The sequence below is a fragment of the Abramis brama genome (genome assembly GCF_963993115.1).
Source record: "Abramis brama genome assembly, chromosome: 12".
NCBI lineage: Eukaryota > Metazoa > Chordata > Actinopteri > Cypriniformes > Leuciscidae > Abramis > Abramis brama.
The window spans coordinates 9,286,154-9,308,225 of NC_139974.1; the positions used below are offsets into that span (position 1 = coordinate 9,286,154).

The window sequence follows — 22,072 nt, forward strand, 5'->3', positions numbered from 1 at the left end:
TCAAGGAAGAGCTGAATTGTGGGTCCATGGAGAGAAAGATGTGTGTGCATACACAGTTTACATAAACAATACGCCAACATGTGACAACTGTGCACTGGCTTCAGCGGCTGTAATGGTATAGTGTCACAGAATAATTAGACACAGAAGGAACTGATTAGTATACGTGTGTGTGTTCAAAAGGACTTTGCCGAGACCTGCCACACTGGGGTTAATAGAATGACATTACCGTTCTTATTACTGCCGCCATAATTTTTACCATTAGTGTGAAAAGCACTAATATCTGTAATCGTTACTCTAATGGAAACATCAGCTGGCAACAGTCCAGTGTTGAAATCCTGCTAGCTGCATACAAACATGCGAACATATAAAAGGCTCTAACAAATTTTTATAAAAAGCTCATTTTCAAAGACAATGCTTTAGAAGATTTAAAATCAATTATCAGATGTACAAAAGTATTAAATGTTATATTGAACATTATGTTTTAATAATGTTTGGAGGTTATTTCAAATGTTTTTATGAATAAACATACAATTACACTACTGTAAAAGCCCAATTGTTTCATTGAGGTTCAATGCGACTAGAAAGCGTCTCTGAATTTACACAACGTATCCACAGAGCTTAATTATGAACGTGTGTGCAGGCATGCATACCCTGTTGATTAATTCCCCCACCATGCCAGTCCATGACCCATTAGGTTCTGGAGCTCCATACAGGCCGTCATCCACCAGCTTGATCCGGAACGAAAACTTCAGTATGTCTGCCAGCTCCCGTAGCATATCCACACAGAATCCCTCATACTGATCGTTACCATGGAAATCCTGGTAGTTTGCCTTGCGCATCACGTATGGATTCTCCTATAAAACAGGATGAAGGTAACATTTAACGCTGTAATATTCCACTCTAAATTTCCATACAGTGAAGCACCATAAACTCAATGAAAGTCAATAGCCTTACAGTGGAAGTGGCATTTTGATTGGTGTTAAGCCATGAAATGGCAGTAAAATCCAGTGAAACGGTGATTCCTTGGCCTTGACATGTGAAAGTACTTTTTGGCTGCAGCTTCTTGGTTTAAATGCATTATATCTTTTGAATGTATTATATCAGTAAAATGTGGCCTGTGGATAGCAAACCTATTTTATTCTTTTTGCAAGCACATGATGCAAATAAGATGGTTAATAATGAAGGGATGACTTGTGGTTGTTTTGAATTATTATTTTTTTTAACAGAAAAAATACAAGCAGTAAGCTATTTTAAACCCAATATAGTCAGATACATTTTTATATCATAAGGAATTGCTTAAATGTGTTTGTTGCCTGGAAGCAGCATTGTATGAAATTGGAATGAATAATGATGCAGTGAATATGGATGCAAACAATGAAGGTGCTATCTAAAATATTGCAACTAGTATATATTTTTTTATACACTATACTTTCATAATGGGACAGAGTAAACAGGACATTCAATTAAAAAAAAAAAAAAAAAAAAAAAAAAAAAAAATGTAGCACTGTTCTTTATGTTATCCATCTAAAATTGACTGAATAGTGAGAAATAGGCATTCTATACCAGAATGGAACCAGACCGAAAGCTGGTGTAGAAATCTGGGTAAAATCATCCTATAGCGTGAGCTAGAACAATGTGCACTGATGTTTTTTTCACAGTAAGAGCAGGAAAGTGCATTAAGAAAATAAAAAAAATCAATTTTGATTTAATGTTGACTTTAAAATTACATTCATAATTGCATTCAACAGAGGAATGTAGGCAAAAATGAGTCTAAGTCTGAATCAATTTACATTTTGAGATTGTCAAATTGGAATCTACAAAGCTCTTCTTACAATTACAAACTCAATAAAACAACATTATTATACTGTATAAGCTCTGTATAAGCTTTGTGTAAGCAAGCAAGGCGTCAGAATTCCCTCATATTTTCTCTACTTTAAATCTTACAAATATTTGTAGCGTCCATAATAACATTCAAGACGCATTGGGTTTGGAGAGGTGCTGTTTGAACAATGTGTTTATTGTTTTTGATTATGCAAGACAGATAACAGAGAAACACATTTCCATTTCGTCGCGGTTATTTCCCACCCCAACAAGGGAACTTCACTCTCTTCTCCCATATAGAAATACACAAAAGTCTCATACAAGAGACAATCAAAATGCAAAACAAATATTGCAAGGCACCCAAAAACCAAATATACATTACTGTACTTTACACATAAAAGTTAAATTTTCCAGCAAAACAAAACGAAACAAAAAAACGAACAAACACTATACATAGTTACACCTCCAGTAGTAAATGACCAATATTATTGTTGTTAATGTAGTAATTAAACGGTTTCCATATTTCTTCATATACATCCATTTTGTTTTTAATAAAATATGTTATTTTTTCCATGGCCATATACTGTGCTATGGCATTAATCCAAGTTCCAATAATTGGTGGATCAGGTCTTTTCCAGCTAAGAGCTATCATTCTTTTAGCTTGTAATATAGCATAATCTATACATTTACGCTGCTGAGGATTTAGTTTAAGGTTCTTTGGATATAAATGTAGCAAAATCATTTTTGCATCTAGAGGAATATTCAAGGGTAAAATTATCTTTGTAATATTAATCACTTCCACCCAAAAGTCTCTAATAATGTTGCATTCCCAAACACAATGCACAAATGAACCCTGAGCCTCTCTGCATTTAAAGCATGTATCAGGAATATTTTTATTAAACCTATTTAGTTTGACAGGAGTTATGTGTCTGCATCAACCAGTTATATTGAAGTAGTTTTAAGCTAATGCTACCTAACTGTTTCTGAGAGTTTTTACAGACTTGTCTCCATTCATCCTCAGATATATCCTCATTCAATCCCATCTTCCATAATTCAAGTTTCGGGGTTGTTGATTCAGTAGACCCTGATACAAGCCAGTTGTAAAAAACTGATATTAATCCTTTATTATTGCATTTCTTATTAATTAATTCCTCCAAAGAAGAAAGTACTGGCAAGTTTAATGATTGGTTCTGCATAGAAAGAACAAAACTCCTTATCTGTAAGTATTTAAAGAAATGTTTTCTTGGAATATTGTACTTAGTAGATATCTGCTCAAACGACATCAACGTTCCCTCCTCAAAAAGATCACTAATTTTGCTTAATCCCTTTTCAACCCACAACCGGAATCCTGAGTCCTTCGTGCCTGGTTTGAATAATGTGTTGCCCCAAATGGGACTATACTGGGATAAAGAGTCAGCTATTTTCATGTACTCTCTAACTTCATACAATACTCTAATCATATTACAAACTATGGGGTTGCGTGGTGACTGTTTTCAGTTGTTTAAACTTATCTGAATATATATATATATACACAAGTTTAAAGGCAACGCAAAACCACATGACTCCATATCCACCCAGGATGGTTTATTTCCAGAGGAAAAATAGCAGCTAAATAGTACCAGTACAGGTTGGAGAGGTGCTGTTTGAAAAGACTTTTGCAACCTTTGAATCTGCAATGCTTGTACCAGTGAGTGTCAAATCTGTAAAAGCCCTATAATTCACATTATCTCTTACATTCTGGTCTGAAATGCTCAAAAAAAAAATTATTCACATGCTGCCAAAGCCACAAAGCCCTACGCATCATGGAGTCATAACTGGAGAAGTTCTTACCAGTATTGTGGTGACTGTGAGTGTCTTATTGGCTAACGTCTCAGATGCGTTGATGTCTAAAGACGTGGAGTTCATAGCCAACGTGTTATTGGAGTACCAGACACCAATCTGCACATGAAAAGTAAAAAAGTTTTTAGAAGTTGCTTTACTACAAATATTTTGCACAGTTAGAACTACCTGCATGAACAAATCTGTGTTAAATGAACTAAATAATATAAAATCATCTGTGATCCATTTGAAAACATGTTTGATCTCGCAAGGGGGAAACAGGCAGGAATAAACAAGTTCAGTGAATAAGACGAGGGGATGAAGGAGAGATAAAAGAGCATGAAGCGAGGGATCAATACTATGATCAATAAGAGAGGAGTGAAGTGGTGATTACTCCAGCTACCACCCATTCATTAGACCTCACAACCTCTCTCGTGATTCCGGATAAAATCTGGAGTTCTTGAGAGTGTGTTTGTGTGTGAGTGTGCATTACCTCTTTGTGACCCCCCTTGAATTTCTCAAGAATACGCAGCGTATAATTGGTCCTCTGGCCTTTGCTGTTAAACTCCACGCGGCCTGTTAGGCCATCGTACTCTACCTAAAATGAAAAAGAGAGAGGGAGAATTTAAACAAGGGTAACAAACAAGAATGACGAATAGCATTAATTTTGACCTACAATATTAAGGTAGAAATTATAGCACAGGCGGAGAAAAACATAGAGACAGCCAGAGGACAAGTGAGAGGAAAACTTTGAGATGATTAAGAAAGTTAAGGTGAAGTGTCATTTCTGCTCCACCGGCATCACCAATTGCAATTGCAAAAATAATGACTGTTTATATTATTATTGGCAAGTGAGGTAAACACTTGGAGTTATGGAGACAAACCGAAAACGGAGGACGAGAGGAGGTGTGGAGATGGTGCCAAATGGAGTGGTGAAATGATGGAGTGATGGGCAAACTGCAAAACAGATGGAGGGACACAATGAATGAAAGACCGCACTTGTGCCTAGACAACACAAACACAGTCTAGGATCTCACAGTTTATAATAGCTGCATTAAAATGATAAAATACAAACAGGCCTTCAGACAGGTTGTGATAAACAATGGACATCTGGTGTTAAGGGCACAGTTATAATTGCTCTGAAACTAACGGCAGTTGTAAAATTACTATGGCTGAGTATAATCATAACAGAGGACGTAAAAGTCATACGGCATTGGTCACCTGATGGCCGTCGATGGAGGGGACAATCAGGACTATTGTCCCAGTCACTGTGACAAAGGCGGCACATTACTCAAGTACTCAAGCTACTTGTGAAAAAAAAGAGACATTTATTTGAAAATTGACATTTATTTGTGGTATAAATTAAATGACGTTTTGGAGTTTCCTATAAATAAATAAAAAGTCCAGGGGCCTGTGAATTGAGTCAAATAACACCATATTTATTTAAAAAGAAAAATGTATTATAATAATTTTATTTGCATTTTGTCTTATCTAGCATTTTAACATTTTTTTTTATAATTCTTTCCTTAATTTATTTATTACTATTTTATTTATTTATTTCATATATATTATTATATATAAATTTAGATTTTTACATTTAATTTGGTTCATTTACTGTTATTGCTGTTTTCTGCATAGTTTCACAGTGCTAAAACAGTGGTAAATGTTTCTTGATGGTGTTAAATGATGCACAACGATACTCAATGCGCAATAATGCATTAGTCAAGGTTTAAATTTATTGCGGAGTAAATTTAAAAAGCATCCATCATAAACTCTCTGTGTCTTGTATATCGACGCCAAGGGGAAAGATTACAGAGATATTTTTCCTTGGATTAACATGCACTGATGAATTCTGCGCAACGAGACCAGAACGTATTTTGAGAAAGTAGATGTGCTCAATTTTAATTTCATGTTGACTTTAACAGAGCCTATAAAAGCCAATAAGCAGTTGCATGCAGAATCCCATCAAAATCAACCAGATTAAAACAGGCTTCTACAGCTCATCAGAGAAGACAGTAACAACAGCCGTAAAGACTTATCACTACAGTCATCAAATGCATAAAAAAATGGCTGCCAACAGGGTGACAAGTACCATGCGCAGGTAGTTCATGAGACTGGTGCCGTGCTGCCAGATGAGTGAGGAAGTGCAACTCAGAGGCTTCACTCCGATCTCCTGACTGCGGTTCAGCTCTCGCACTGCTCCGACCACCACATGAACTGCATCGAACATCAGCGCAGATGACAACTGTAGGTGGAGAGAGAACATGAATGAAACGAGACGAGAGATATGCCGAAGCCAAGACAGAAAGATGGTGGAGAAAGAAGAAGAAAAAGAGAATAAAGCAATGTAGAATTGAGAAAGACAGCAAATGAGGTCATTAGGGGGACAAGGAGACTTCACGTCTGTTAGGGGGCCCTACAGCAACTGTCTTCCTCCTAAATTATGTTGTGTGGCGCACATCCTATTTGGACACATTTGAAAAAACCTTCTGGCAGAAATAACATCTCATTATTCCATTGAGTTAGTATTTCTACAGTTTACGGGGTTTTTTTCTTTTTCCATTTAAGCAAATCTCAGTAATGCAGTGGAATGTCAATCAAATGATTGAAATAGGCTCTTGGAATCTAAAAAGTATTTTTAGATGCTAACACAACCAAATAGATCACTGTTACTGATATCTCCTGACATATGTGGTTTTAATTGTTTGATTTAAAATAAGTTAACGAAATAATAACCTCTCACACTTAAAGTAACACAACAAGTAAGTCTGCACTCTTTACCCGGATAGTTTGAATTGACCCTGAGTAATATTTGTGAGTTGTAACGTTTCTCATGTATTGGTAATGGCATGAAAGTATTGTAAGCTCACCGCTGGACCAGGATAGGGACTGAGGTCACAACCTTCCCTCCATGACAGGTTTAGACTTCTAATGAACTCCAGGTAAAACGGATGACTGCTGTTCAACATGGAGAAGCCAACGATATTTGATTGATCATCTACCACGTCATCCAACCTCAACAGAGGGAAATCCTGAAAGAGAGCGATCGAAAGAGAGCTATTTACTTAAAAAGTACCGTGGGCATACAATATTGTGGTTTTGGCGCTAAGAAATACTTTAATCACTTAAATTACCATCAAGGAAAAAAGCCAATTCTTGATATTTAACTGAACACCACTGCACTGAGAGTACACGCGAAAGCCTTTTGATGCGCATGCGCGTATTCTTTTCCCTCATTATTGAAAACAGCCGCGATGTACTTACGGTTCCGCGAAACAAGTGAGTGTTAAACAGTTAAAACATACAAAATACTTTTTTTCACACAGTATTTGGTAAAAACTGTATTTTCTGTCGAACAGTTAAAAAGTACTGCGAGGCTCGCCCAGTTTGGCCGCTGTACCGTGAGCTAAGGTAAGTTTGACAGAATGCACTCCTGTCTAGCACCTTGTCAGAACTGCTTTAACGGCATACATATTTAAAATTGACAATTTTACGAATAAAAAGGGGTGTGTATATTATTTAAAAGTATTATTAATATAGTAAAGGTACTGTAATATTTAAGAATATAGTTTTTTATTTATTTACTGACGTTCAGAGTCATATTCAGTACTGGTGAAAGAACGAAATCATTTAATATTAACCATTTATGGATTCAGACTATTAAAACTGCAACACATTAAATCTAGGTAAGTAGTTAGAGGTCTTAAAAATAAAATGTAAATAGGTGTTTGATTTATGTATAATGGCATGATCACTGCATTTTCCCAGGGTTTTGTTTTATCTTGGTTTATAATGATGTAGTGTGATCATAGACCGTAAAAAAATATGACGTAGTGTCCGTGACGTCACCCATAGGTTTCTAAAGAGCATTTTTGAAGCATAAAGTGGGCGGGGCCAGCCGTCGCCATCTTGTCACTCCTGGATAAGAAAATGGGCAAAGAGGCAGGGCGTGGGTGGAGCTGAGGGGCCTTGTTGCTGAAACCACACCCGCCTAGTGCGACAAGATCTAGAGCAATGGTTCTCAATTCCAGTCCTCGGGACCCCTTGCTCTGCATATTTTGTATGTCTCTCTTATCTGACACACTCAGTTCAGTTCATGGAGTCTCTCCTAATGAGCTGATGATCTGGTTCAGGTGTGTTAAATAAGGGAGACATACAAAATGTGCAGGGCAGCGGGTCCCGAGGACTGGAATTGAGAACCACTGATCTAAACGGTCTCCATTGACTTTGCATTGCGAGAGGCTGCCTCCTTGTCATTTATGACTTACAACAAAAGACAGAAAAATGCCTAAAAGCTGCTGTGTGACAAGGTGTACAGCAAACAAGCTAAATAACCCAGAAATACATTTTTATAAGCTTCCGAACCGTAAAAGCCAGCCTTTAAGGAGACAAAAGTGGACACAGGCAATAAGAAGTGAAGCATCAGCAGGAAGAATGGGTATTAAATTGTGGGATCCTGACACTCAGTATGTCTACGTGTGCAGTAAACATTTTGTCACTGGTAAGTCAAATATCCAAATGTCAGTTTTATGTATTATATTTATGTAAGCTAAGCTGTAGCATTTTTTACAATATTATGTCGCGTTCCAGTGGGCGTAGTTCTCAGAGTAGTTCGAGAACTAGTTGCGCTCTGTCTCAATTGATCCACTTTTATGTCCTGAAACAACCGTTTTTTGGGGTCGACAGCTTATAAAAATGTATTTCTGGGTTATTTAGCTTGTTTGCTGTACACCTTGTCACATAGCAGCTTTTAGACATTGTTTTGTTTTTTGTTATAAGTCATAAATGACAAGGAGGCAGCCTCTCGCAATGCAAAGTCAATGGAGACCGTTGGATTGTTTCCCCCCCCGGTGTGGGCGTGGCCTAAATACGCTCTGTCTCTATTGGGAGATATATAGAATTGACCCTCTATTGGAGCCTGTCACTAGCGGCCAGTTGATGAATTGCAGTTTAATTCACTTCCGTGTTGACTTCACAAGAGAGACTTGATGGTTGCCGCTCGAGTGTGACCTCTACTATATAGTGGCCTACACCATATAACATTTCAATTCTATGAGATTGCAAACTTAAAGATAGGTTTAATACATTTTAAGTGAAATCAAACCACGTTATTTAACAGCAGTAATTGAATTACTGATGAACTCACTTGACAGTTTTGAAAATATTCTAGAAATGACAAAAAGGGATGCAAGAGTGACATTCAACATAATAATGAAACCATTTTTACAGTATAAAACTATATTACAATGGAGGCACCATACATAACATCACACGTTTAGTGATTTGGTAAATGTGTGCTTCACTCAAATGCAATTTTTTACATATTATTCAGAAAAGGTCTACATTTTTTTTTTTTTTTTTTTTTTGATAGCTACATTTGCTTGGCCAGTTTTTTGCAAATAAATGCTGCTCCCTACGGGTTTGGTAAAACCCTCATCCATAAATAAATAGTAATTTACTGAAGGCAATATTCAACCCAGCTAGAATTCCACTCGACATAAGTGGTGCCCATTGGGAACGTTCAAGGAAAATATTAAAAATGGGCTCAAATTGTTTTAGAAAAGGCTTTTTTTTTGCTGTCCTTGAGTATCATGGCTTTCACCTTGTCTGCCAAATCAGTCAGTCCTTGTGCTTTCTCACCTACAGGCAAGTGGATAATCCCAAGAGGTACAGTATGTTTGTCAATGGTACAGTCAACAAAGACTTTTTCTATAGCTGTGTAGAAGCAGTGGAAAAGCTCTTGGTGGATCCATCAATTGGTTTTAGATTATTTATCACAAAACATTTGCTTTCTATAGCTGAAGGAGGATCTAACTCCGCCTCAGGTTTTCATAAAAAGCTTCTTATATGTCTGCATATATTGATTCCCAAGACTCTTAAACCTTCTGAATTCCAGGTGCATTTCAAGTGAAGCCGTAGAATGTTCTTATGTCATTGACTCCTTCAGCAGCATTACATCCTTTTGATTTCTCTTGAGGATGCTCCTAGTACAGTTTATAAATGGAGGTATGACAGATACCATGACTGTTTTTGAAGGGCTTGATAATGGCAAGTGTCTTTCATCTTTAGTTTGCTCTCAATTAGATTGCCGACAATGTGAATCTGACAAGATGATGACCTTATTCAAGACGCAGACTTAATTTTAGAGACTGCTACTGAAAGCCATCACTCAACAGCCACCAATGAATCTAGCAAACAACTGCAATATTGCCTTGTGGTTGTCTGCATTTTTCCCTGAACTTGGGGAAAAGCTTGCCAAAGTCAGATTAATAAAAGGCTAAGCTTAAACTTGAATGTTCAAATTAGCTGTTTCATAAGGAGAAGAAAAAAAGACTGAATTTAATTTAATTACACTTTAAGATCTACCACTATAAGATATGTACATCAAAAATTATTTATGATGCAATGACAACACTTAAAAATGGTGCATTACTAAATTAAAAAAATCACACAAAAATGTAATTCAACTCATCTTCTTTCACACTCCTAATCATGTATCTTTAGACCTTTTTCAGTTGGCATGCTCTTAGCAAAATTGCTGCCTTACTGCAGAATGAGCTCTGGCTTCCTCCCAAATACAAAAATAAATAAAAATTTCATAAAAAATGCATGTTAAGAAATGTAATCTCTAAACGTTTTACATATCAAATATTTGCCATTTACTGAGGCCATGTTTGGACAGTCTCAAAACTTATCTTCCACGATTCAATTTGCCTCTCAAGGTCAAATGATTTAGCCCTCCTCACTTTCCCCCAGTTTCACAGACAAGGCTTAGGCCTAGTCCCAGACTAAAATGCATGTTTGAGCTGTTTTAACTGAAAGCAACTTGCACTGACATATCTTAACATATGTCAGTGCCATTGTTTGGTCTCAAGATGCACATGAGTATGTTTTTTTTTTTTTCTAAGGCACGTTTATAAAAGCTACTTAAATGCCCTAATTGAACTAAGGCCTAATCCTGGCTTAATCTAAGCCCTGTCTGTGAAACCAGGCCTTTAACTTGTAACAGTGGTATTAAAATCCTAAGCTCACAACAGAAGCATATGCGACCTCAAAACAAGGACATAATCCACCTCATCCACAATGATAATGATAAACGGCATTGATGCGCTGTGCATCTGTGATGAGCTGGTTAATGGCCAGCCCTGCCAACGCTGTTAGTGGAAGAAAGTGGGTTAAGGGGAGAAAGGGTAGTGTGTCATTTTTCAAAGTGAAAAAAGGGGGTTGTTTACCATTGTGGTGAGAATATACTTGTAGAAGGCTGATGTCATGCCTAATTCTGAGGCCTAGAGAAAGGGAGAAACAGCAAGAGATATGTTGTATGTCAGAAATCTAATTATAATCATAATTCATTCTACATTTGCACAGTTGAGTCATGTCAAGTTTTTATCTCTGTCTGTCTGTTTCAGTTGTGTTGAATACAATAGTCTGAAAATGTGAATTGAAGTCCCATTTAAACCTAGAATCCCATATAAACTAAGCATAAGTATTAAAAAAAATGTATACAAATAATTGATCTTGTTTAAAAAAGGTAAAATTCTCAATAAAACACCATATCAGCTAGTTTGGCATAATCTTACATTAGAACTATTTAACAGTAAATAAAAGTAAATGGAACACCATTGTTCTGAATATTATAATTCATTTGGGGAATCATGTGAGTCAAGTCAAATTGCTGAAGTGTCAAGGTGGTGTAACCACCATTCAAGGAGTCATTTTGTTAATATTAAAAAGACCATGTGACAGGAAATTATATCATAGAGACGGACACCCGGTGAAACTAACTGCTGCATGCAAATGTTATTAACTCTCTTTAAAATGTGAGATAATGTGACAATTTTAGAGTATGGTCAGGTATTCTTAAGTATAGCCTATGTCAAATGGTATGACCCCGGGAATACATTGATAATTTCATTATATTATAAAAATGATTATTAACTTTAAAAATTACATTTTAAATATTACCACCAAGGCCACATGATTACATAGGTGTCCATGATAATGCCTGTCAAATTTGATTTTAAACTGAAATGTCAAATGGTGTAACCGGTTACACCTATTGACTCTTATTACAAGCCTTTCTTTTAGGGGCCAATTTAGTCAAATATCACTTGTTTATGATGCTGATTAAAAATGTAATATAAACTAGCCTACTATTTGGAACTCTTTTCAAATGTTCAATGTAACCAATGTAACCTCGTTGGTTCTTGCGGAAGCTCAAACCTGCTGCGTAACACGAGAATGAACCTCATTGGTTCTCGCTGAAGCTCAAATGTGCTGCGTAACACGAGAATGAACCTCATTGGTTCTCGCTGAAGCTCAAATGTGCTGCGTAACACGAGAATGAACCTCATTGGTTCTTGTGGAAGCTCAAACGTGCTGCATAACACGAGAATGAACCTCATTGGTTCTCGCTGAAGCTCAAACGTGCTGCGTAACACGACAATGAACCTCATTGGTTCTTGCTGAAGCTCAAACGTGCTGCGTAACACGAGAATGAACTTAAATAACTTTTTTTTTTTTCTTCAGCATTGACAAAAATAAGATCACCTCTGCTGAACTTGTTGACTGTCATGCTTGATTTTTAGTCACAATTTCTTCAACAAACAATGGCCTTTGACTCTAGAAGCAACATGGTCAGGTGGTGTAACTGGTTTTTGTCAATTGGCGTAACCAGTATTTTTCGTAAAAATATAATTAAATACAGGAAAATTAATGTGGAATAAAATTTAATAATCTAGTTTAGTGTAATAACATGGTTTTTAGCAATTTTTACATAATTTGTCAAAGATCATTTAGAAAACAGAGGTGTTTTCAGCATATGTTCTGCCAAATATTGCAAAAACACATTAAAAATTACATTTAGAGATAACTAATAAAATCTATTTTCGTGTGATATATTAAAATGAAGTATTTATTTCTATATGTACACTTACATGCCATATAGTTGGATAAAATATTTAATATTTCTCATTCTTTGGCAGTTACAGTACACCATTTGACACATTCAGGTACATTCAGTCTTAACTTTCGTAAAAAATGGTGCAAATGTAATTTTTAATTACATAAAATCAACATAAATACACTATGCACATTTTAACATACCTGATGCATGCTTTTAAAACAAGTTTTTCGAATTTCTCATCTTGACAAACCTTATTTGTCACTGACCCAAATATGAAATTGATTTTTTCAATGCAACTCATCAAATTGTATTTAAAAAAAGTACCGGAAAAAATAAAATATTCTTAAATCAGAAAAAAGTCAAATGCATTAGTGGCCACAGATTTATGGACCCCTAAATAAGCACACATACCTTCTTTAATATTAGTATAGACACTGATGCATTAGCATCAATGATAATAGTTGCAACTTTGTCATCACGGATTTCCTTCAGCAGGGGGGTGGGGTCCAAGTTTTCATCAAGCATTCTGACTGAGAGTGTTTCCCGGGATATGAGGAAGTGACGCACAAGCTCCTCCAATCGCAGCAGGCCTGAGGGTATAGCATAAAACCCCAAAAATACTTTATACTACTCCTTTGTATAAGCATTTTATGAAAACATTCTCAATATATATTCACAATATATAACAATACATATATTTGTGAAAAATGAGTAAAGCTCTAAAGTAAATATTATAATTCTTTGTATATCAGAATGGCCGTTCAGCATAAATGTCACGTCGACACATTAAAATAAATGTCATGTAACCATCTAAAACCTTTTAACAACTTTCATAAACTGTCAGTTGCAGTAAACCTTACCTTTATTTCCACCCCGCTCCTCCATATTAAAGTCAGTGACTATCGAATTAAGTGACTTTGAGAGCCAATAAAGTTAATTCTGTATGTACATAAATTTGTGCTCTAAGCCACCACAAAATCTATATGGTGAATTCATTGATTTTGGACTGCAGTCAACAAGATGCACAGCTAACGATAACAGCAGGGTGAAGTGATGAAAGGGTGCTTTCTCACAAAAACAAACAAAAATTACCCCACCACTGTGTGGTGGTATCCATGCTCTCTCAAACATCCACATTAGTAAGAAACCAATGTGTAGATGAGCACATCCATGCATGCTAATGCGCACAGAGAACTCAAACGTGCCTGCACAAACACAACTGCCTGCATCTTAAACAGACAAACACTCTCTTACACTTGAACATGAGCACAGGCTGCAGTAATTATATGGATAAGCGCAGATATGCAAACAGCAGGAAACAGTGGTGCATAAAACTGTAGCACCATTACCCAGACCATACCAATCAAGTGAGAGCTGCTCGCATCAGCAAGTCACGAGAGATCAACTTGCAGTCAGCATTGTAACAGCTCATATACGTTTCACTCTAGTGCACCAACTACTACTCATTAAGCTTAGTCAATAAAGTAACAAATACAATTAATATTGCTTCTTGTTTGTCTGCATGATTACACAATCCTCAATGCGACATCCCTCAAATCAGAGTGAATATGGACAGCACTACTCATGCGAAAAACATTGGTGCAGTATTTTTTATATATCAGTGATAGTCACCTGACATCACCTGAAAGCCAGGTGTGCTTTTTTAATTGAGAAAAAAGTGAAGTGCCTCCAATTGTGCCTATATTAACAGTTAAACGTATTAAATAAGGTAAAATCGGATACAACGGGGCTAAAGGCACACCCTAAGAATAATTTGCTCGTCACTACTCCCATAGTGTATGAATGCAGAAATGCAGTTTAAAGCCCCACTGTAGTCAATAACTTTATCCCTTAAAACCCATCTTTGATCACCAAAAATGACACATTCAAAAAAAAATCCAGTTATTTTTTTTTTATTCATTGACGTGATTGGTTACAAGGTAGTTTGTGATGTAAGAAACGCCAGCAATTTCAAACCGTCTTTTTTTCACTGCAGTTTTAAAGAGAATATACTCTGCAATGGTGTTGACTTGTTAATTTTCACATGGTTTGTCCTAAAGCATATTCAAAACACCACATAGACATATAAACAACATTTAAAAGCTTGATTTTCACCACAGGGGTCGTCAACAATCTTATAAATGTATGAGGTGCCAAGCTGGGCCTATTATTACCCCACACAAAAGGCACAAAGTATTGTTACAAATACTTTAGGTAAAATAATATGTTTTGCATAATGTCTAAGTTAATACTTGTTCAAAACAATCACTTTAGCAAGTTTGTACTATTTTCGGTTTATTTTGATAAATAAAATAATTCACTTTTGTTCAATAAATCTATTGTCATTAAAATGTTCATTTTAAAAATACAGAGACAAAGTTATTTAGTAAAGATTCTGAAAGAATTAAATGAGATTCCACAATAATTTAATAAAACTTTACAGTAGTAACAAATAAGTATGACATTTTAATATATGATATGATTAATAATATATTTTTCAATAAGATGGTCTCATTATAAATATGGGGATTATTTCTAAGGTGGACACCCCATTTTATATATGATATTTACTATCTGAATCTAACCATGTCATGTCAACAACTGGAAAAGTCAGCCAGCTATTTCTTATCATGTTAGCCTAATTATTGTACCTTTAGCCTAGGGGTGGGCGATCTTCCCAAAATGTCATACAATGATCTTATAACAAACAATCACGATCTATGATCTGAATCGCAATCTTTCCAATTATGAGATATACTATAGAGAATATCCAGACTGGAACAAGCCTATGGACTTTGGAATACTGTGGAACGCATTTAACAATCAGTTGTCAAAATAGTCATTAAACCCTGTTAAACTTTAAGACACTGCATAGTCTTCACTGTATGAATTAAATTTACATTGATTCTTATTATAACTACTAAAAACTACAAAAGTTATTCAGTCACGAGCAGTAAGTGATTTTGTCTTTCTCTTTTTGTTTAACATTAGTAACACTGACTGCAGCTTTAAGACCGAATGCATGGATCTAATATAATGGCACGCATCCGATTTCTTTCACAACTGTTTATTCGCTGAAAACATAACTGACTGTAAATACTCACCATTTTGACAAATGTTTGTGTATGTTTGACCATTTAGGCGTGCCTCTGAAACCCCAAGTATTCTTTGCTCGTCCGTCTTCCGCTCTATCTCGCAGCTCACACAGAAAGAGTGTGGGGATCAGTCTCTTTCGCAGTTTAATGCGGTTTAATAAATCTTTTTAATATAAAGCCTGTCTGCAAATGACTGCATTTTACGGCATTCACGTTACGTGGTTTGACTGATTTGGACATTACGTTTCGGCTATTAAGGAGGGGCGAAAGCACACCCCTTTAAAGGAAAGGAATGGCATGCAGCACAATGATCATTTTATCTTGTTATCATGTTTTCATAATCGTTGGAAGCCAAATTGAAAGTGAAACTAAAATTTGATTCATCGCACATCCCTACTGCAGTTGAATTGTTTTTCAAATGCGTCACAACGCATGAAAGACACATGATAGAAACGCATGAAATAATTTGGCCAGTCAGCACAGCCATCTAGTAGGTAGTCATTGCTGTATTTAAACATTATTACGAGGACATAAAAGATCACGATCTCTATGATTCGCTTTAAAAGTTGAACGTGGACGAAAATCGTCAGATCGCCCACCCCTACTTCAGCCCCAACAGCAGGTACGCGTTTTACCCCAAATACCATACTTTCACATATTCTTCCGTTTTTGAAAAAACTGCTTTAATTACTTTGAACAAAACTAAAAATCATTAACAAGTCCCTTGTCTCAAAATATAGACATTAATTTTATCGATTCTCATTTGCTACATAAATCTACAACATTTTAAAAAAAACATTAAATGTTAGATCAAATTAGCGCAGAATCAGCTTTGCGTTGGTCGGCGATCTCGTCAAGGATCAGCCAAATTTCCACGTGTATCATCAAAAATGTGGTTGTTTAGAAAACTGCTGAGGTGATTTTTTTTTTTGCCATCTGGTAAAGAGAATAAAGTAAAATGCTCCTTTTACCCCTGTGCGCCTTTAGCCCCGTTGGACCATACAGTCTGATAATGTTACTTTGGCCTTTATGCTACTTTTATTTGTTGGGACAGTGGGATATAGAACGAGATATGTGATCAGGAAATATAAATTGTTCATTTTAAAATATTAAATCCAGATTTGAACTTGCACTACTGTATGAAGAAATGCATGTGTGCTAACTGCTAGGCCACACGACAACATTTTTACTGAATATAATGTCATTATCATCATCATGCAGAAAAAATGTATCCATAAGAATAAAGCTAATGAAAGGTTTAATCTTATAAAAATATGTAATTTGCTGAAGCAGTGGCATTGGCGTTAATAACATAATATAATAGGCACCAAGCCTAAGGATAATGCACTTATGTAAAAAATAAAATGAATTGCATTGTGAATCGGCTACTGTGAAATGAATTGGAAAAAGTGCTGTGGACAATGAACAATTCAGCTTGATCTATAACAGCTGAATGAAAGAATGGGCAGTTCATAGTTGATGGTGCCAACACTTTCCCTGCAGACTTACATTCTGCTTTGGCACAGATCAGGCTGGCCGTCGGGTAACTGAAAGAGTGCAGAATGGCACCGATGGCCAAGCTTAAGTCCTCGTTGCTAGGATACAGCGTCACTGAGGCAAAGCGCAGATATGGCAAGCGTGGAGTCTCCTCTGGACCGATCTTGATGTGAGGGATCTGGGAGGAACAGACAAAAATAAAGACAATTTAGAAGGATAGATTGTGTGATTGACCCACACAGGTTTTTCATTGGCTGATGCCAATATCTAAAGCAGCGGTTTTCAATCTTGCTCCTGGGTACCCACAGCACTGCACATTTTTTATGTCTACCTTATTTATCGCACCTGATTCAAATCATTAGCTCGTTAGAAAGGAGCTCCATGAGGTAAAGGTGTATTCATGCCTTGTTGTCGGAATTACCGTAATTATGAGATTCCCACTTGTAAAAAGTGTTCACGTCCTCGTAGAACTCATAATTGCAACTTTTCTGAGCGCTCCGACTAGTACCTTGTGACCGTTGTACCACCTGACCGCTGCAGATTTATTCTGCCATTGGTAGTGTTGCTATAGAAACGCATAATTCTGAGGACGAGTAGCTCAGAGTTGAAAGTCACGTCACAGGTTTTTAATTACGGTAATTACGACATGCCGTGAATGCAGCATAAACTGAGCATGTCAGATAAGAGAGACATATAAAATGTGCAGAACTTAAGATTAATAATAATAATAACACATGAATCTTGCGCACCGAATAAGCATATTAGAACGATTTCTGAAGGTAGTAATGACTGAGTAATGGCTGCTGAAAATTCTACTTTGCATGAAATTACATTTTAAAATCTAATAAAATAGAAAACAGGTATTTTAAATGGTCATATTTTCGATCAGATTAATGCAGCTTTGTTGAGCAAGAGACAGTTTTCAAAAACATAAAAAAAAATGACAGACCCCAAACTTTTGAACGATAATGGCGAGATGTGTATATATACTACCATATATACTTTTTTTTTTTTTTTTTAAAGTAAACAATTATAATGTTACAAATGATTATTTCTATGGCAATTCACTTTCAGCAATGAGAGTATGGTTGTGCGCTATTCAGAATTAAACTGAATGCCTTGTAAATTCCAATTCAGTTCCAACATTTAAATTGAGGTAGCAGACAGAATGTTGAAGTGCAAAATTAACTTTATTTTTTAAACTTTCTAAAGTCTTGACAGTTTAAAAAGTTTTAAAGCCTTGAAGTGTTTATTGGCCTTACAGACAGAGTGATAGAACGACAGATAAACTATTGGATGATTGTCTCCTTTTTCTTTAAAGCGCTATCTAAAAAGCCAGCATTGTTTCATTTATTTTTTATTTAGTAATTTCCAGGTTTAAATTATATTGAAAATCTGGAATTGAAAATGCAGACCACACTGTATATAAATATAATACAATTTAATGATAGTGAATTAGGTGTACACAAAATGACTGAAATGAAAAGCACGTTCATTTTATGCAGTATTAAATTGTTAATTGGCTGAGTGGGCACCAAAACGGCCAGATATCGGCCAATTAATCATCCTGGCTGATATATCATTCTCTCTAACCGTAAGGAAGGAAGAAGACAGAGAAAATATGGGAAATTAGGTCAGAGGGAGAGATGCTTTTCAAGCAGCAAAGCAAAGGCACACAGGAAATAATGGCCTGTGGCTGAGGAGCAGTGTAAATTTATCATCTCAGGAAATGCTCTCACAGACACATACGCAAATGCACTTCCTTTCATTCTCACCTCTTTTTCCCCACATATATGACTGACAGTGGATCCAGAAGCAGGACTAGAGGCAGGACCAATGACAGAGACCACTCCCTTTGGCAAGATCTGACACACTTGGAGGGGTAAAGATATATTATTAGAAAGAGACAGATAAATAGAGCTACCATGAGAGAGCTAGAGAGCAGGGTGATAGAGCAAGACAGTGACTGAATGAGAGAGGGACAGGGTTGAGAGAGAGAGACAGACATTGCAATGAGCAGAGAAAAAGCCAACATCTTGGATGCCGTCCAGTTCTGTGTCCTGTTCCTAGATGATATATCAAATTAGGAGTCAATGCAAAGCTCTTTTTGATTAATTACATCAATAAGCACAACACAGATTTATGCTCTGCCTACAGGAGATTGCTGCTCTAATTCTACAGAAGAACGAGTAGAAGAGAGAGAGAGAGAGAGCACAGGGTGTATATTTAGATGAAAAGATTTTTTTCTTGCTTGCTTTTGAACTTGCATTGAAATGTTCAGGGCACTGTGCATGTGTGACAAGGGTATGTAATTCATTTTGCGACAAATTAAAATCTTTTATCCTCCTGTTATATTCACATGCGGTGAGTATGTGTTATCAGTCCATTTCAGTCCAATGGTTAAAGTGAACCTTTTATTTTCCTTTTAATTCTTGGTCTTATTGTGCACAATTCAGCAGTGCACATTATTCTAAAGAGAAAAAAACGTCTTTCATCAACTTTCTCCACTGAAAATATTGTTAACCAGCAGTCAAATGACTTAAAAAATATGAAAGATTTTTTTTTTTTTTTTTATAAGTACTACTTGCCATAAGTTAATTAAATGTTGGTTAACAATAATGGTATAATGTAATATATAAATACATTAAAAAAAGAAATCACTCAAACTTGACCTTTAACTTTTCAATTCATTTCTAATGAAGATAAAAAAAAAGATTAAAGAAAGAAAGAAAATTAGACTACTGTTCTTGGTAATTCAGCACTAAATCTTGCCAGCACTCAAAAAATAACTCTTTGAATGAACATAAAAAAATCATGGAAAGGATTTCCACATTATTAACTTGCTTTATTTCAGCATTATGCAATTCTGTTATTCCAATTTAATGTACTTACGTTGGGTCAACTTAATTTATTAAGGTTGATTCAACTTATTTACTATGGTTGGACACAGCTTAATTTAATAGTGTCAGCCCAACTAATTTGCAATGTTTTGGACCAACTAATTTACTTAATTTGCATTCAACTTATGTGTTTGTTATTCTCATTCATCCATTAATATTTCATTTATTTTAGTGACACATAATTAAATTGATAGACTATAGCTAGTTATTTGCTAGCAGTAGCACATATTAGCAGCTTAAATGCTAAGATTTACATGCTCCTTCAACCAAAGCAGTTAAAAGTAACCAAATCAGTCCACAGCCAAACAAAATGCTCCACACTTCTCCACAATGGTAACCCACTGTAATTTAAATGGTTCTAATAATTCCAATGTAATTGAACATTAAACACAATTACACATCAAGTCTTCCCCTTTTCTCATTTTCTCAAAAAAACATAAAATAACACTTCATTTTAACATTTATTCTCTCTTAATTCAACCATATGCAAAGCATGCTGGGAACTAACAAGCACTGCCCAGTTTCAGTTAATGCAACACAAATCATTCATGTAATCCAACACAAACGGATTAAGTAAACTTAAATTTTACATATTAAGCAGATTGAACACAATCAAATTAAGTTAGGGCAAAATGGCAGTTGGCGTCGCACTATACTGCCACCCTCTGGATGTAAGCATTTTTTTACTTAACATAAATGGTTTGTGTTTAAACAACACGTTAGGATTTTGTACTGTTAAGCTGAGACATAATTATGTGGACCTTAATAGAAAAAAAACATTTCAAGTCAACAAACACAATTATTATAAGTAAACTAAATATAAATATATTATGTGAAGTGCACAACCTTCCTAGTTATTTTTTTTTTAGTGAATAGTTAATTTAATTTGATAATAGAACTACACGATTAATCGTTGAAAGATCGCAATCTCTATTCAGACATCCACGCGAGAGAGCAGTTGTTATGTATAGGTATGAAACAGCATCACAAACAGTCTTTTCATCTACACAGTATCAGTACTTATGTTACAATACTGTAATTCAAATTATCACCGAAGTACTGGGATAAAAGTTTATAGTTTGGATATAAACACTAATGTCTGCAGTAGTGCAATAGAGTAAATCAAATTTTAAAAGTAACTTGACGCTTCAAATAAATATGGTATCAATTAAAGCATTACACCAGTAGGTGGTGACAAGTGATTATTAAAAAAATTGTGTTATTTGTCATTGAATTATTAATTTGAGAGATTTGTTCAAAAACACTGATTCATCCAGTAATGAAACAAGTGAAGTCGTTATGAGTGAGTCATTGAATCATTCATTCATTCAGACCGATTTACAAAAAGTTCTAACAATTAAATCTAATCTAAGATTTCAGCAATTTAACATGGGTGAGAAAACATGATCTCCGTAAAAAAAAAAAAAAAAGTGTGATTGTCAATTTATCCAGAATTGTGCAGCTCTATCTGATAATATAGGCCTAAATGACAATACATTTGAAAAATATATAATCTCAGGTGATTTTTCATAATCAAATTCTTATAAAAACATGCCCGACCCTATCATTTGTTCTTGTTGATTTTTCATTCAAGATGTTGAAGTTTTAGTCAAAATACTTTACATTACAGAAGTAAACATGTGACTACCAGTGTGTGTGTGTGTGTGTAGACTCACTTGTGTCTGTAGTCTCGTATTGAGAGTCTCTCTGCAGCTCAAAGATGTCGACCTCCACGCGGGCTCGTGACGAACCCTCCATCGCACTGTTGATGTTCTCTCGGGCCAGAGCCAATGCCAACCGCTCTCCATGTCCACATGCTGACTGATCATCTAAAATAGCAGCTGAAGAGGAACAAAAAAAAAACCCTCTGTGTTTTGTTTTCTGCTCTGGAATTTAATTGACATTTTGATGTTGAGGATTGAAGTTTCATTTGTTATTGCAAGAAGATGGAGTTACTCATCTAGATTGAACAGAAACAAGCTTGCAACGAATGTCGCATGTTGTGATGTTAACTGATTAGACTGTGCTATTGAGCG

General features: G+C 35.7%; 1 protein-coding gene across 3 annotated transcripts in view; it reads right to left on the minus strand.

Moving 5' to 3' along the window:
• Positions 1-22,072, minus strand: part of LOC311093057 (glutamate receptor ionotropic, kainate 5) — a 94,149-nt gene that overhangs the window by 27,867 nt on the left and 44,210 nt on the right. For all 3 annotated transcript variants that reach the window (XM_084130162.1, XM_084130161.1, XM_084130163.1), the window contains exons 3-12: positions 21,713-21,877; positions 18,912-19,009; positions 17,149-17,314; positions 12,956-13,134; positions 10,872-10,925; positions 6,510-6,671; positions 5,732-5,884; positions 4,133-4,237; positions 3,652-3,759; positions 651-854 (exon numbers count right to left, since the gene is read on the minus strand). In XM_084130162.1, the coding sequence (XP_083986288.1) occupies positions 651-854; positions 3,652-3,759; positions 4,133-4,237; positions 5,732-5,884; positions 6,510-6,671; positions 10,872-10,925; positions 12,956-13,134; positions 17,149-17,314; positions 18,912-19,009; positions 21,713-21,877 (1,394 nt within the window). The remainder of the gene's footprint in view (positions 1-650; positions 855-3,651; positions 3,760-4,132; positions 4,238-5,731; positions 5,885-6,509; positions 6,672-10,871; positions 10,926-12,955; positions 13,135-17,148; positions 17,315-18,911; positions 19,010-21,712; positions 21,878-22,072) is intronic.